The sequence below is a fragment of the Leuresthes tenuis genome, unplaced genomic scaffold, assembly GCF_036924035.1.
Source record: "Leuresthes tenuis unplaced genomic scaffold, fLeuTen1.0.hap1 SCAF_11, whole genome shotgun sequence".
NCBI classification, from domain to species: domain Eukaryota; kingdom Metazoa; phylum Chordata; class Actinopteri; order Atheriniformes; family Atherinopsidae; genus Leuresthes; species Leuresthes tenuis.
The window spans coordinates 23,912,610-23,930,668 of NW_027325365.1; the positions used below are offsets into that span (position 1 = coordinate 23,912,610).

The following is an 18,059-nucleotide window of genomic DNA, read 5'->3' on the forward strand; positions in this document are numbered from 1 at the left end:
AAAGTGATGTCCTTAAGAAAGAGGAAAAAATACAGCAAAGACCAGAGACAGGACCTGAGAGATGCATCTGGACCTTCAGCTGATCCATCTACTGTTGGCCCAAGCCTCATCAGAAATGGTCTCCATGGAAGGGTGGCTGTCAAGAAGCCGTTCTTAAGGAAGGGAAACAGGGAGAAAAGGCTGAGCTATGCCAAATGACACAAGAAGTGGACTGAAAATCAGTGACAACAGGTCTTATGGAGGGATGAATCCTCCCCAGAACCTGGACCTCAACATTATTGAAGCGGTGTGGGATCATCTGACAGAGAACGGAACAAAAGGCAGCCCACATCCAAAGAAGAGCTTTGGGATGTCCTTCAAGAAGGAGAACTATTCCTTAAGACTTAAAGAATTACAGAAAGCTTGTCTAAGAGGGTTCAGGTTGTTTAAATGTTAATTATAATGTTATATTATATAAAACTAGTTACAACTGTACAAACTCTGTTTTTGGCTTATATAATGTACTTCCATTTATGTTTGCCCATGTCAATAAATTGTTGCACCTGTTTCCTGTTCCCTGGCGCCATAAAGAATTGAAGGGTGGCTCAAGACTTTTTGCAAAATACTGTATATCTTGAGATACAAAATCTCTTTACTCTCTTGCAAAATGTTTCCTCACTATAACGACAGGAATGTCAGTCCCATGTCAGTGCCAGCAGACTCTCAGATTTGAACCAAATAGTTGATCAAGTAATCTTGAGAGAATATATCCGATTCCAAATCTCCTCAAGACTTGTGGCACACAGGTCAACTCATGTGAACTGCTTACATGATAGCCTACTAAAACTGCCATAAGACTTTTTATAGCTTTTGCCAGATGATGCTTTTCAGCTAGGACCATAAAATCAGTAATAAATGTATCGTGACTTTCAGATTGTGTACATTTATTTTATTAAAACCACAGGGAAGGAACACACACCAAAAAACTTGAATGTGGTTTTTTTTCACGCTTCTATTTTGCATATGAGTCTGATAAACCCCACCAAGACAGCCCATTTTGTAACTTAAGGAGGTCACAGTCCCGAATAAAGACAGTGGGCATAATATGAACTCCGGGTAGATGATAGAAATGCGATTTATATGATTCTGCAGTGAACCTTCAAGCCCCACCACCAGTGACCTGTGAAAGTCCCCCCACCTGCGGGCCCACACTGACCCGTCACCGCCAGCTGGGATCCTGGATGCAGGTCAGACAGGATCCTGAGTCCCGTCCCCCCCCCTGCCCCGACAGGGAAACTATTACATGCGAGATTGTTTTGTAACTGTTTTTTCAAAACTCGTCCAATGAGAACAGCTGTCTGGCGTCACATGACACTTTTTTTTTTTTACATAACGTTTTTTTTTTACCCCTCTCCTTGGTCCATTGAGAATCACATCGGTGCTTCCTGGACTTGACCGGGAGCATGCAGTGCTGTCTGTACTTTGCAGCCGGGGATATGGACGTAGATGGCAGCTGCAGTACCGGCCGGTTTTTCGCCACGGAGATGAACGAATAGACTTCTAGCAGGCTGTTCAGTATGGAGACAGAGAGTGAAATGATGCTGCATCTCGCAGCAGAAGCTTTTCAGTCTAAAAACTTCGATTTGGCGGCGGATATCTACGAGTGCCAGCTGGCGTTACTCGGAGATGCTGGGAGCCGACTGGAGCTGATGGTGAAGCGGGCTGACGCGCTCACATTCGGGGGCAAATTTGCCGAAGCTTTCGAGGTGTACCGACAAGCCTCGGAGATAGAGAAACTTGACCCTGTTCACCTGGCTACCCTCATTGAGTACCTGTCGGGCAGTACCAGAAAACAGGACCGGGCTGAGAGTCAACGCCGCAGCTCGAGGACGGGAGAGGAGGCGAGGGTTGAAAGGTCTGGACGCCCGGGTGACGGTGCCACAGGTGGCGGGTACGAGGACTTCTCCTGCGGAATTTGTCTCAGCTTTCTTTTCGAGCCCGTGACTCTGCCGTGCGGACACTGCTTTTGTAAGAAATGCTTGGAGAGAGAGAGGAAGGAGATGGAGCGGCCGGTTATGTGCAAAGAGTGCAGGGACAGCTCCAGAGTGGCCGACGGGCAGAGTTACAGGGTGAATGTGGTCCTCAGTAACCTTCTGGCCAAGTGGTTCCCCACCTTGCACCAGGCCGGCCAGCTGAGGCGGGAGGGCAACGGGCTGTACGCCGAGAGGAAGATGGAAGCGGCGCTCGAAAAATACAACCAAGCCATTCTGATAGGTAGGACGCTGAACCACTTACTAATGTATGCTTGTGTTGCGGCACTTTAGTACATAGTTTTCAAACTTTAACTGCTTGCTTTCACAAGTTCAACGTCCCAGCAGCATTGTAAGATGTTTTGTTATAAAACTGCTGTGAAATAATGACACAGCTGTATGATACATAACACACTCCCACTTGTCTCATAAGTGTGTCATGTAGTCAGTGGCAGCGTTACGTAGCCTCGTAACTCTTTGCCTGCTCTCAGACATCTGAGAGCCGTCACCATGTGTTGGATAACACGCTTATGTAGGCTGGGCTAGTGGACCAAACATTACGTCAGCACGTAACCAGCCTCCCTCACCTCCTTCATTGTGTAACAGCCAAACAGCAAATGTAGGTCAAGGGTATTATTCCAGGTCACCTAAATGCCCTACTGTAGCACGAGCGGCGTGACACATTTTTATTTATGAACTTATCAAGTGTGGTTTTTTTTTAGTTTTTTTTTAAAAAATTAAATAAAATAGTGAAGCCGTTGGCGTTATTTTTCGTCTGCTTCACAGTGATTAAGCTATGTTATGAAGGAATAAGTCTCCTCTTCTGTGGCTGGGATAGTTGGCCTGACCCCATTTTAGCTCACAGTGCTGTGCTGCAGCAGCTCTGCCACTTTACGTTGTGTAAGTTTGAAACTATTTCATTCACTGCCACGCGACTCCTGTCCGCGTGCCAAAATCTTCCGTGCTCCGTGTCAACGTTTGGCCGAAAGACAGGCTGTTTTTTGACGGCAGCGCCTATTGTTGTTGAGCTGGACAGACCCTGGACAGACGCACAATAATAGACGCGAGTTGTCCTCGACTGTTTTCAGGAACTGCGAGTGCACCATTGTGTCATTCAAAGCAGGAATATAAGATTGTATCAGAGCCTGATGAGTAGCCCGATAAAATCTTTACGGTACAATTGAATGGGAATGGTCCTATTTGTCCTAATTGTGATGATGGCATTTACAGTTTTCTATGAACATTTTACACAAGGACAAATTTCCATTAGGACTGTAGGGGATCTGATTTTCTCTGCACTGTTATGGTGGCTGAAAGCATTCACCACAACGCCATGATGGTGATATCCATAGAAAACTTACTTTTCATTGTTTTCTTTTTTAAAAAGTCTGAAAACTACACAGTCTGCCCTCAGAAGTGTTTCGTTTTCAGCAGCTGAAGTCACTTCAAGATACTATCAGATCCAGTCATTTGCTTTGTTCGGTATCACGATTATCATACACACCGGTGGATTTTGACACCCATATTTTGACATATATCTCAAAACATTTGAAAAGAAGTGCATTTTGTGCCCGCGTCCGCCCGTGGGATGTCACAGTGAGAGAGTGTGTGCTGTATGATCACTGAGCACCATCAAAAGAAAAAAACCTGATCCCCAGCATCACCTTCAAACCGGCGATCTTAGCATTGGATCAAGGTCATGATGAGGCTGAGGGTTGTGTAGCAGATATGTGTAAGCAGTCTTGACTTTGAGTGAGTAGAGTGTGTTCAGAATTACAAGTAGCACAAGTGTGTGTGAGCCCAAAGAGGCTGCTTGCAGTGAGTGCATTGCTAGTCAATACTTCGTGCATCCTGCTTGTACAAATATCATGGCTGATTAGCTCCATGTTTGAATGTCTCCAACACTTCCTTTTCTAATCTTTTTTATGTAACAGACTTAATATGTGTGTCCCACACAGGAGCAGGAGAGCGTTTAGGTTCTCTAACTGCGACATTTGCATAAGTTTTTCTAGTTATGAAACCTTGAATGTGGGTGACCTTGATAGTGCTGCATGGTTTTGTAAGGCAGCATTTTTTTTTTTTTCCAGAACGCATTTTGTAATATGGATACTGATCCATTTAAAGCGGGCTTTCTGTGATGCTGCTTGTGGCCTTATAGCACCTGCAAATTCAGCTTCACCTGACGTGGGAAAAAGTGGCCGTGGATTTAGATTTTATTCTTTAATTCCACATGAGGAGGAGAAACGGCTGCTTTAATGTGGGAATCAGAAATCTTACAGAATGATCTAAGGCAGAAGATAAGACTGTCAAATCAGTGGACTGATGAAGTGTTTTGATGAGAGACTGATTGTAATTTATTAATCACACATGAGAGTTTAACACAATTTATTTTGATTCTGTTTCACTGTGAAATCTCAATGGATATTTTTCACTATCCTCAGGGATTTTTTTTACTGGAACAATTCTTCATTTGATTATTATTATTTTATTTTTTTTAATTTTCAATTATTTGCCGTGTAATAGTACTCACATTCTCTCACCAACTGTCCTCCTCAGCACCCACAGACCACATACTGTTCAGTAACCGCTCCCAGATTCACTCCAGTCTGAAGCGCTACGAAAAGGCTCTGAGGGATGCTGAGATGGCCTGCAGACTGATGCCTCGCTGGTCCAAGGTAAGGCTGAGAGATAAACAGACGGCTCAGACACACATGCTCATACATTGGTTTCCAGCATCAGTAAAACAAGAAAATTCTCCCGTTGACTGCAGGGTCATGTTCGTAAGGCCCAGGCTTTGGTGTCACTGGGCAGGACAGAAGAGGCTCTGAGAGAGTACCTGGTCTGTTTGTCCATTGAGCCGGACTGTAGACTGGCCAAGAATGAGGCTCACAAGGTAAACACAGTAGTTCTAACCTTTTGAAATATCATGTCAGCAAGATTACATTTATAATTCATGCTTTGGGAGTAATTGCATTATCAAATGCATGCAGCTTTACAGGAACGCACAATAACTGTCGTTGCTTGTTGTCCTCTGTCAGCTCCTCAGTGATTTTCTGGCTCCAGTCACTGATCAGGTCCCTGAACACATCTCAGATTACTCCAGCATACTGTCTTCCAGAGCACACACCAAAGCCAGCATCGGTGCTCCCTTCCAGGTAAAGATGCCCACCCGTGACAGTCATATCAAAGTGTGTCATCAACTGTGAGGTCTCTCTTTGGTTTAGATGTCGTTATTTTCTTCTTTGCGACTCACTTTCTTTACCCCCTCGACCATGTTTGTCTTTCTCTCAGACCCACGGTCCTGGCTCGTTGTCTTCAGATTCCAGTCTTGCCTCCACTCTGCCTGCAACCGATAAGTCAGAGGGGAGATTCGGGAAGCCTGAGAGCCGGAGGATCAACCACTGCCTCCTCCTCAAACGGAAACGGAGGAGCTCTGACGAAGAAGAGGAGCGACAGGAGAGGAATGACGATCAGAAGAAACTGAAATCTGGTGAGCTGAAAACTGAGCACGAGCGTACCCTCCCTGTTGGCAGTGTTTGTGTTTTATTCACTGTCTGACAATGTCTTCATTTAGAGCCGGATTGTTTGAGCTCTGGGGCTGGAGGCCTCTTGGACCCAACAGATCTGGAATGTTCGCTGTGTATGAGGTGAGATTTCATTCATTCAGCTACTGACCCAACAAAACCCTGCTCTGCAACAAGCTAAAAGACTCCAGAGGAAACAAGCACATTTTCTGTTTAAGGCTGATTCTAAGGCTTTGTGTTGCACGTCTGTGTGTTTCCCATCCAGACTCTTCTATGAGCCGGTGACGACGCCGTGCGGTCACACCTTCTGTCTTCGGTGTCTGGAGAGATGTCTGGACCACAACCCAAAGTGTCCACTCTGCAAAGAAGAACTGTCTGAGGTACGCGCTGTGCTGTGCCCCCCGGAGTCCAAGCAGACCAACATGATGCTCTGGAACGTACATGACACGTCTGCATAAAGCTGAAGTTAAATCTTTCTGCTTCTCTCCTCAGTACCTGGTCCAGAGGCAGTACAGTAAGACGGTATTAATGGAGAACCTGATATCTCAGTATCTTCCTTCTGAGCTCATGGAAAGACAGAAAATCCACAAGGATGAGATGGCTGAGCTCTCCAAGTGAGTTTGTTGGCTCTCTGACTTGTTGTTTGTGCTCCATTTCTCTGTGTGACTCTGTGAATGTCTTCTTCTTGTTTGACCCACTGACCTACTCTACACGGCACAAAATGGCACACATCTGACTCTGTCAGGCATCAAGTTTCACTTTCCGAATGCAAACCTGTTTCCCCAGTGAAAGAACGCTGTAAAGGGAAGAGTGGGTAGCAATTAGTGACATCAAGTGGCCAAATTGGAGATAGAAATCATCTTAAATGCCGTCAACACCGTCCAGTGTTGCCCGATCATGACCGTAACAATCAGATCTATTTGAAAGAAAAAGCCTAAAAGAAGCGAATGGGTTCTAATAAAGAACCTCAGAAGCATGGAACGTAACTATTATCTTACAGCAATCAGTGGGAGAAAAAAGCACTTTGAGCCTAAAAAGTAGCAATTTTGTAGAGCAAAAATAGTGTCTTGGTTTGGCACATGACCTGCAGCACACAGCATTCAAAATGCTTCCAGGCCTTTAACCCTCTCCCTGCTGTATCTCATCAGCATTTCAGCCACAAAGTCCTCAGCTTTGCAAACAAAGCAGCTACAGAAACTAGGATTTGATTTGTCTTATCGCTGACTGAGGGAAAGCGAAGCTTTTGTTTTTCTGACCGTTTCTTTTCAGAGGGTTTTAAGTTTGGAGGCTTGTTTGTGACACTTCTCTGCACTATGACTCTGGTGTTCATCAGACTAAACGCGCTCTCCTCTATTTTTGTCTCTGCCCAGCCTTAACAAGAATGTGCCTATATTTGTGTGCACAATGGCCTTCCCCACCGTGCCATGTCCTCTCCATATCTTCGAGCCCTGCTACAGACTGATGATTCGCAGATGCATGGAGACGGGAACCAACTGCTTTGGCATGTGTCTGGGAGATGACCTCAAAGGGTCAGTGCTAAAGAGGTTGAGCGTCTGTGCTGGCCTGGTTAGATGTTTCAGAGCTGAGCGTCGGGATCCAGAAAATGTAACGTTTCCTCCCCTCTACCTCCAGGTTCGCAGACTACGGGTGTCTGCTGGAGATCCGCGATGTTAAGTTCTTCTCAGACGGCCGTTCGGTGGTGGACACAATTGGCAGACGGAGGTTTAAAGTCATTCAGCACAGAGAGAGGGATGGATACAACACGGCTGATATCGAGTACCTGGAGGATGTTAAGGTATGCTGGTGGAGGAACGACATGCATCAGAGAGGGATGGTGGAATGCACAAGAAATGGTTTCAGAGGGATTTACCACAAGATGTTACAGCTCAAAGGTGTGTGTGTGTGTGTGTGCAGGTTGAGGGTGTAGCAGAGCGGGAGCTGCATACTCTGCACGACATGGTGTATGATCAGGCCCTGGTTTGGGTCAACTCTCTGAAGACTGAGCAGAAGGAGCGGATTGAAGGACACTTTGGACCCATGCCTGAGAAAGACTCTGAACTTCAGGTACGGAACACACTGAAACACACATGTACTCACATGTCCATTAAAACATGAACCGAAACATAAGTCAGTTCCAGTAAAACATAAAAAGAAGTACATTTCACAAGGGATCGAGCTTGTCGTTGAAGAAAATGATCCAAAATTTGAGTGTGAAGTTATTCGGGGGTATTGAATCAACAGGAGTGGTGCAGCGTTTTATTTTAAGAACATGAATCAAGGTACAAACAAGGGAGACTTCAGAGGAAAAGGAGTTGATGCTACTTAAAACTCACAGTCTGATCGGTGTATAATTTGAGGAAATGAAAGAGCATTGATACCCTTCCCAGGCCTGGCCAACCTGAGGTAACTGGCACAGAAGGCCTCTCACATTGGTCAGTTGGTGAACATTCCTGCCCATCTGCCTGTTGACAAACCACACAGTGGTTGGAATGGTGTTTTCTGAGGAGATGAGGCTGAAATGGATCTTTGTGGTTGAAACATAAAGTGTAGGATCATATAAAAAAACATTCTAAACATGTATAAGTTAATGTTACTTGATGGACTGTAATTCCGGGTCTGGGTGTCTCTAATGGAGCTTGCAAAAGCAAAATGAGCATGACGCAGTCACCTCTCACTGTGCTTCCTTCTTCCTCTGTGTTCTTGCAGGCCAGTCCCAACGGCCCTTCGTGGTGTTGGTGGTTAGTAGCTGTCCTTCCGTTAGAAGGTCGAGCCCAGCTACCGTTTCTCGCTCTCACCTCTCTGAAAGACCGTCTCAGCGGCATCCGGAAGGTGCTGCTCTTTATGGCGCAGAGCAGGCACCGGTGACATGGAGACTGCAGGAACAACCCCCCCCCCCCCAAGGCAGCAGTTGAACTGGTCTTCCTTTGTGTGCGCCAAGAACTGATGTCGTTGGCACCTTCACAGCTGTAGCATGGATTTCAACACATCAACGGCAAATTTTTAAAAGGCAGCGACAAAGACGATGAAGATCTGGATGAATGAATATCTTCCATGCTTAATTCCCTCTTCACCTCACACAGAAAACTACGGAGGAAGGAGGACATGCAACTCTAAGCTATGTTCAGACAGAGGGTGAATCAGATCTCTTATTGTTACTACGATTTCCATGTGTGTCATTAAGTGGGATTAATCACGTTCCAGCCCAACATTGTTTAAAGGTGTTGGGCTGAAATGTCTTCATCTGTCCAGGTTTAGCCATTCGCCCTCTGGCCCTCCTACGTGTTTGCATTTCTCTGTTCTTCCTGCATTTCTTGCAACACTTGTAAATGGGCAGAGAAAAAGAGACTAAGCTCAGCAGTTTACATCTCTGAACTCCGAACTTTCTGTCTGAACATTGGGCTGTTTAGCTGTTAATGGCATCCACCATTAATCAGTTAATCCTCTCTTCAAATGTACATGGAAATTCTCCGAGACCAAACTTATAATCCGTCTTGGTATATAAATGCACTCAAGAGAATAATGATGGAACGAGCAAGGTTCAAATATGATTATTCTCAAGGAGAAGTAAACCCATACTTTGCATGAAATTCTAATTGCACATAAAGCTGAGTGCTCACTCTTTTGCCACATTTACTTTACCTCATCACAATCAGCTTGTGTCTTCCGTCTTTCCCCTCTTCCATCGTTGCTTCCTCCACTTCTGTCTTCTCTACCCAGCTGAATAACAATGGAGTCAACTTTTCTAACTCGTGTTTGAATCATCCTTTTTTTTATGTTTTAAAAATTGTTTTTTCCATTATTTATTTTGTTATTTATGCTTGCGGTGACATTGTTTACATTTCACAATGAAAGAACATGCTGAGCTGCTCTCTTTTTTAAAAATTTTTACCTCCTTCATTTAAAATCTGACCCAAGTACCTTGGTTATCACTGTGGAGCCGTCGTGGCTACCACTGGAACTCATTTTCAAGACAAATTATCTCCCAGTGCGTCTGTATTTAGATCACTGGTGCCCCAAATCTATTTTGTGTTGTTATTGGCTTGTCAACATATGAATTCCCTTCGTGTCAGCAGCCTCTCTGATGCACTTGCACAGAACACCTGGATTGGCCATTTTTCAGTATTTAATCTGACTTATTTCTGTGCTTCTGCTTTCAGGAAGGGAAACAATCGGTATAGTCAGGCCTTAGTGTCATATGGTCTGAATACTACGGTACTTAAAACGGGGTCTTAAATGCAATAGTAAATGTGGTCCCTCAAGTACGCATTTTGTAGCAGGCCAGCACAGCTGCAAAAGCTCTTCATTCATGAGAGCGTGAGCGTCGTGTGCTCTGGGTAAAGGCCAGTGCCTTCTATAGAAAGACAAACACAAAGTGGATCTATTTACAAACTAGGCTTATTATAAAGTCCATTTATCCCACCCTTTTAAGGAAAGATGTTCCTTCAAAACCACATTTTTCACAGCAAATACAACACAACGTATTTTTGGGAAAGATGTGCCATTGAAAGAAAAAGAAAAAAATCTCGAGGCCTTGCTGATGTCTGTGACAGGATTGTTTTTCATGTTGCGACAGCTAATCTCCGAAAGATGCGAGAGATTGTTTAGCTTTGCTTTTTGGAATCTATTGTTTTGTACACGTTTCTATGTCAATGAGGTTCTTTGTATTTTACCATTTTCGTTATTAACTGGTGTGTTTGTCTGGTGTGTCACCGTGCAGGGAGACTCATGTCAAAGCATCCACATTTATATTTTGTAAAGGGCCAAAGCCATGTAATGCTGGAAGCTGGAGAACTATTAATAATGAGCTGGTTATGGTACTGATGTGCAATTCCAATTCTTCACCTCAGATGGATGCAATATGACATAAACTGCAGAACTACACAATGTACTGTAATAACGGCATTGTAATCTATTGTGTGTCGAATTCTACAGGGAAGTAGTCGTCTCGACAGACATTTACTACCAAATACTCCTGAGTATTTGATAACTGCCCCTGTAATCTTTGTCAATGTTATAAACGAAAACTGCTAAAGAAGTTTTGAGTATTGTTTGCTCAAACTGTACAAGAAAGGGAACATCCATCAGCGGAATGTAATCGCACATCCAGTGTAAAGGCTTATCGCTGATAAATCTTTGATCCATGTATCCGTAAATGTGTTTCCTGATTGATGTTAACAGGTTGAAGTAAAGGGAAAATCCACCTAAACTGAAACTACATCTGATCATCCTGTTCTACTCAGTGAGTAAAGCTGTGTTAGGTTAAAGAACAAAAAAGACAGGCATGTTCCCATTATGCATTTTAAAAGCTGAAGCATTCTTGCTGCATGGATTTGAGTGAATTATGATTTCATCCTGCACTTAAACTGCAGTTGCAACTAAGCTTATGTGGTGCAATAACCACAACCTAAATCAGAACCCCCCCCCGACCGTCTTTTAACATCTTACTGAAACAACTATTTATCGACCTCAGAATTTCTGTGCAGTTTACAGTCCAAACATGTTTACAATATTAAAATATGGCTACTAGTGAGGGCTCTTTACATTTTTTTTGGTGATATTTGTATCTGAATGTCCGTGAGTTAACATCAAAGCCACTAGACAGTCTAGTAGCACTTGACGGGATATTTCTTTGTTTTTAAAGTGGTGTTTTGTGGAGTTACTTATGGCCATCAGAGCACTCTCACTTTGGAGAGTCAGGAAGAGTCCCTGAGAGCGAGCCAGGCTAACTGCTTCTTCAGACCGTGGCTACCAGATTAGCTAATTTTTTGCTATCTAAAAACTTTTTTTGAGTAGCTGTTAGCTTAGCTTGTCCCGTTAACCTCTAAACTGACCGATCATAAGACAATCCCAATTGAAAAATAAATCAAAGACGAATCCTTTAATGCTGCAAGGCTACACAAATATTGCTGCTGGGCTAGCTGCCTTTTCCACAACATGTTCAAAAAGCATATTAATAGAGAACATTTATGGTCTGATGATCATCACATTATTGTTTAACATTGCTTTCAAATTTTATTTTAATCGAAGTTAAACAAGCTGTTCTGTTTAGAATAGCCAATTTGAGCTACTTAAGTTTTGGTAGGAAAGCTAATTTAAGTTGCCAAATTCGCTTCTATTAGACTTGCTGGATTTAAATGATAGCCTCGAACAAGATTAGGTATGTAATTGCTACAATTAATTGATATCAACTTTTAAAAGCATTGGGGGACTCAATTTTTTTGACATACTAGCAAGTGACAAACTAACCTTCATCCTCTCCAGTTGGTTGATTTGCAGAAGAGTAAATAGAAACTCCAGTCGAGACAAATTTTCTGCTTTTCAAATATACAGAATTTGAAGATATTTTCATCTTGTGGAGAAACTGTAGCTTGGGTCATCACTGACGCATGTATAGAAAAGATGTTTCATAGATAAAAAAAGCTATAGCTAATTTGGGTTATATACGCAGTGGTGATTGTCTCATTTTTAAGTACTGAATCCTTAAAGGTCGAGATGAGTTCAAGGTACGGTTTGGGAACATGCTGAAACATGGGCACAAACCTTTTCTGACTGGCTTTTAGCATTTTGTCAACAAAGCACACCATCGCTGCGATGCACAAACTCTGCAGGCTCAGGTTTGTGACAGAATTGGCTCATAATCACTTCCAGTTAGTTCTCTTAGATCTTTGGTCATCCAAGAAATCCATTGGCAATGGGCTCATATCTATTGGCTGTTAACATCTTGACCTATCAGAATTCAGCTGTTTGCTTGTGAGGAAGCTTAACTACCTCTTACTTCTTGAGCACTGACAGAAACAGATTAAAAGTATGCTTCCTAATTTGTTGTCTTCCTGTTGTTGTTCGTCTGTGTACATAAGTGGGATTTGAGATTCAAAACTAGATATTGTGCTTGGCCCATCGTTGCTCAAAAGTTTAACATTCTTTTCAAAGTTCTCAGAGATGATGTTGATTTATCTTGAAAAAAAGATTAGATCTACTTCAAAAGCACAGCAAATCCTCAGTGGTAAATTTAGAAGCATCTTGGATCAATTTCAGCAGCTTTGTCGGGTTTCTGTTTAAGTCATTTAGAAGACAGTGAGGCTCAGTGCTGTTTTCAAGGACTACAGCAGCACCTTTTCTTGTTCTTTCACCTTTTGAAAAAAAAAAGTCCTGCAAACATCTGGATATTTTCATGTGTAAAATCAAATGATCTGTGAACTGACCAGAGTTGCTCAATGTCCTGTTTCAAACATTGTTGAACTGTCCTATAACGTCACAGCCTCTTAATGTGTAAATATGAATTTTTGCAAGATGAATGTGTCTTGACATCTCTCTGATGTTTTTGTTTATGTCTCTTTTTAAGAAGTAAAACTTTAGTAGGCAATAATGTGCAAAGGTACAGTCTGAAGTTGTGAATAAACCAAAAAAAAAACAAACAAACAAACTGTGTTCTTGACCCTGCATGGAACTAAGAACAAAGGGGAGCACACACAAGTCTGATATCTCGGTGTCCTTCGGGCGAAGAAAGAAAGAAAGAAAGAAAGAAAGAAAGAAAGAAAGAAAGAAAGAAAGAAAGAAAGAAAGAAAGAAAGAAAGAAAGAAAGAAAGAAAGAAAGAAAGAAAGAAAGAAAGAAAGAAAGAAAGAAAGAAAGAAAGAAAGAAAGAAAGAAAGAAAGAAAGAAAGAAAGAAAGAAAGAAAGAAAGCAGCAGTAGTTCAGATCACTGGTTGCGTCACAGATTTAGTCTTCAATAATTCACAATATCTTATCTCAGCTGAATGCAGTCAAAACACAATAGCCTGAAGTTTTCAGTGAATCATTGTTTTCAATACTACTTCTACTTTCTCATGCAAGGAAAATTTGTTTCCATTACAGTGATGATGGATAACTAAAAGAGAAAAGAATTACAACATTTTTGATGAGCACTGTGGGAAATATGCCTGTTATGTTTTTAAGAGAGTTAGCTAAGACGTTTTAACTTTAGATTTTCTTGAGGTTTCCATAGTCAAATCCAACAATTGAATCCAGCAATCTTTTTCTGGACATTTTTCCATAGTGCCCATCTTTGGGAATGCACACCTTAAAGCGGCCCTATGGGCAGACACACAATTCCCTGCTGTGGATTTACTACAGGATTACCTTTCGCCTCTTTGTCACTTCCATAGTTAATGCCCTTCAAGCCTGTTACATGGGTTTTGGTGGTCTGCCATAACTTGGCAGGTTTGTTGTGGTGTCTTATTCTTTCCATGTATCAATAATGGATTTAATGGTGCTTAAAGGGATATTCGATATGTTTTTATAACCCAACCCGTGTGGACTCCCTGTTTGTCTCTGAACTGTTTAGAGAGCTCCCCAGTCCACACTCTGCTAGCTTGGTGCTGTTGCGGTTTCAGATGTTTCCCAACAGCACAAATATATATGAACACTGAGATTATATGATGCTTTAATTGCCCACAGGTAGATTTTTTTCTTACATTCAATAATAAATAAAGATAGATAAAGGTATGTGTAATTGAGCATAAAGATGCTTATGACAAATTAACAACACAAAAAACTAATTCAGTATATACAGGTTTATCAAAGGAACTCCTGAGCGGAAAAGTAAGATTTTTTTTGTCATTGCTATTCTGGATCTAGAGACATACAAAGAGGAAAAAACACCAAACCAATTAACAGTTTACACAGATCGGCTGCTAGATTTCTCATGGTATGGCAATGATAAGAAAAATTATGATAGATAAGAATATGTTCAGGCTCTCTAACAACACTGGTTTCTTTGTTATATAGATCATCTAAAAACAGACCAGCTCTAGGGGTTGAGTCAAACATTTTTTTAAAAATGACCCTCTATTGTCCTCTCCTCAGCTCTGTTTCCCTGACCTTACTGGAAAACATCACGAGGTTAAGGAAAGGTGAGAGAATTTAAAGAATCTGACAAGACCTTTCCATGGCTGCTTCTTTGACACTGGTTTCATTTCGCTTCGGTTTTTGTTTAGTGATTCTGTGGAGCATGAGTGTGCTAGTCCTGAATCTGCTTACTACAGTTTTTTATCTGCACAGGAAAATCTTTAGTTTTCACTTTTTTGTACAATAAACATTCAGTCAATTGTTGAAAGAAGCAACAGACTCAGGGAGTGTTTGAAAAAGCTTGTGTCATCTCCATGCTTGGTGTCTGACGCTTTTGAGGACACAGGAAATTGAGCCACTTTCATACTTGATCCCAACTACATCTACTACATCCCAAACTACAACAATGCAGGTGGTGTTAATGCACCCAAAACATGAAATGCCACCCACCATTAAACAGAAAGAATGCATTACTTTTATTTAGTTACATTTGTAATACAACAAAAGAGGTAAAACATCAAGGAGGCGTGAATAAGACATCATGGTTCCTGTTGCCATTCATGGCTGGGGCAGAGGGAGAGAAAGGACCCAAACACAGGACCTAAAGGCTGAAGACAGGTAGGTGAAGGAAGCAGTGACTTTGTTGGTAAAACTAACTAAATGTGCTGCCAAGGCAAAAAAAAGCACAATACCAATTAATAAGAAAACTCCAAGCACTGATGAGGATCTGGCCATGAACAAAGGAAACTGACGGAATAATTTTTATCCTTTATGCTCACATAATCATAATCATTTCTATGTCTGTATAACTGCTTATGTTACAACTATTGTACCCATACATGAGAATAACAGCTGCACTCGGAGGTCGCCACTGTCTGCTCTCAGTGCTCTCAAAAGGGAACGTCCCACAGCCTTGGTGGTATCAGCGGCACAGTCTGCTCCGAAAAGAGGATATGCCACAGCCTCGGCATAATCAACACCACTGTCTGCTCCCAGAAGGGCAGAGGGGAATGTCTCATGACTCGTATGAACAAAATGCAAGGCTCCGTCTGTTTACCCTATAAGAGCTTGTTTAGAACTTAGTATCTTGGAACATTTGCATCACAGCCTCTGAATGTAGATATTCCCTTGTTACAACATGATTAATTGAATTTCAGACAGTATCCCTGAGTATTCTTATTAATTTTCCTAACAGAAACCAAGGAGAATTCACTTTGAGGGAGCAAATGACTAACAAAAGGCAGGTGGTGGTGATTCGCTAAACGACTCCAGGTGTTGAACAAGAACAAGAAAACACAAGGGATCAGGCTCGACACAATAAAACAGTAAGGGAGACAAACTAAAAGTTTGGGGGGGCAGGCTTGTATGAAAGATGTATGAGACAGGCTTTGGTTGAAATAACTGTTGGTTTAAGCACAGTGGCTCTTGTCTGACCCCCTCTGAAACAGCTACAGCTCGAGGCTGAACCATCAATCAGTCATACCATATCTATATATCTATATAGTATGTATCTATATAGATATAGATACATACTCTATTGGCTCTATAGTCTGTTGAAAAGTGGTTACAGCTCATACACAGTCTTTAGTAACTCTGCTGGACCAATACCCTCTAATACAGTTTATCCACCGGGCTCGCATGTCCTCTGAGGCTGGCGGCAGATGTAAGATGCATGCTTCTCAATACAGCTGACAACAGAACGTTTCAGAACAACAGAACAAAGCTGGCTTTATTGTTTTGGGGGAGTTTTACACTTGCTGGTGACTGAAGACAGACTAATATATGCTCCCAAGAACAGAAACATTTTTGTTTTCTGGAAAATGTCACATTTAAAGAGACCAGAGCATGAAATCAGAGCAAAATACAGGACACTATGAAATTATGAAAATTTTTGGCAACCTTAACTGCCCTGTATTCTTTTTGTAACTTCCCCTTAATTGTTTTTTATGGTTTGTTATTGTCAGGCATCAAAATATTTCTCATCTCAACTGATGCTATATAGCTGTTACAGTCAAACCCAAGATGTTTTGTCATGGTTGAACCATTTTATCAGATTCCACATCACTGTTTTATATCTTTGTTTATTAAAACTCTTCTGATCTATGAAATCCACCCCGTACCAGTGAGACAACAGGATTAGAATGTAGTTACAGGGAGTGGAAGAGGAGGAATGAAGTTCAGCATGACCTGCCTGAAATGAATGCAGCGCTGGCAACATGATCGGAGATGTCCAAACCCTGCCATAAACGAGTTGAATATAGAATCAGCTAGTTACTCACTGTTTCAGATTTTTAGGTCATCTGTTAGTGGAAGAAAAAGGGCATTTAACCTAATTGACTGATAGTAAATCTGTACTACATGCATATGGTATAAATCTGGGTCAGATAAACAATACTCTGAGTTACGGGCATCTGGGGACAAGTGAGCAAACCACCAGTGGACACGAACTGAAGCAGAGTGTTTGCCAGGGATAAGGAGGGAGGTGGTGTGTGTGTGTGTGTGTGTTTGTGTGTGTGTGGTGAGATAACCGAGGCAGAACGAAGTGTGAGGAGCCAAGAAAATCCTGTTGATAGGGACAAAAGTATTGGAATTGATAATTGGTGAGCGAAAAGAAATTTCATCTTGCATTGCACGGAGAGGATGTGTGAAGGGATATGTGTGAATGTAAGAGACAGCAAAAGATAACAACATGTACTGGCAAAGAGGTTCAAGCTTTTGGATTTCGTAACTTAAACCAGTCAAGCTGACAGCTCTTCTTTATACGCGTCACTAAAATGTTTTAGCTGCACAAAATAAATGTGCAGAATTCCAATGTTCAGCTGAGAGCGAACGCTGAGGCTGGACAGAAAGGAAGACAATTTATGTAAGTTCTGCAAATGTAGGTCAGTCAGTCAGATTCAGAAACTTGGACAAAGTAAAAAAAGAAATGTAATAGAAATGGAGGACACGTGTCACACAGGGGTGTTGTCAGTTATAAAGCAAAGCAACAAATGTCTCAGTGACTCTTTTAGGGACGACACCAGTCCGTCTGTTGTTGATGATAGAGTACCGGATGGATTGCCATGAATTTTTCTACTTATATAAATGTTCCCAGATGGTTAATCTGTCTGACTTTGTCCCTTAAAGGTGCAGTGTGTAACTATAAAATAATCTATGAGGAAAAAAAGATTATTTAAAACTATGTTTATGTTAGTATTTAATTGCTTTGCCAAATTAATCAATCCACAAGGACGACCGTATTGTAATAATTGGCTTTGTTTTTGGACATGTATTAATATTCTGTATGACTAGCTCACTAAACTATCTATGTTCTTATTTTGCTGACGGATTTTCGAGTTCATTCCAAGTTCATTCCGAGTCCTAAAATACTGTTAGCCTGATTCTTTCATTGGAAGCCGGAGAACAAGCTGGAGAAATCTTAAGTTAAACACAGTATTTATTAGTGGTCACATTTCCTCGCAGGAAATCCGTCAGGCCGAGCCCCGATATCTGGAAACATTTCATATTTATATTCAGCTTTATCTCACAGAGGTTGTACTCACACTTGACAGAGTATAATTGGACAGTTTTTAGTGGCATGAGCAGGCTTACTACTGTCTTCGTTATGTTCAAAGCATGTGATAAACAACGCGTGCGTGAGTGTTGTTTTAGGCGTGTATCTAACGTAGCAGACCTATCTAACCCAATAGAGACGCTCTGTC

General features: G+C 41.9%; 1 protein-coding gene across 1 annotated transcript; it reads left to right on the plus strand.

Moving 5' to 3' along the window:
• The first annotated feature begins 1,405 nt into the window (after window positions 1–1,405).
• Window positions 1,406–10,568, plus strand: LOC140318406 (LON peptidase N-terminal domain and RING finger protein 3-like). Its single transcript, XM_072396218.1, has 12 exons — window positions 1,406–2,253; window positions 4,566–4,684; window positions 4,780–4,902; window positions 5,048–5,164; window positions 5,301–5,499; window positions 5,584–5,656; window positions 5,799–5,913; window positions 6,026–6,147; window positions 6,904–7,062; window positions 7,166–7,328; window positions 7,448–7,597; window positions 8,240–10,568. The coding sequence occupies exons 1-12, from the start codon at window positions 1,557–1,559 to the stop codon at window positions 8,396–8,398; spliced, it is 2,196 nt and encodes a 731-aa protein (XP_072252319.1). The 5' UTR covers window positions 1,406–1,556; the 3' UTR covers window positions 8,399–10,568.
• Window positions 10,569–18,059: the final 7,491 nt, after the last annotated feature.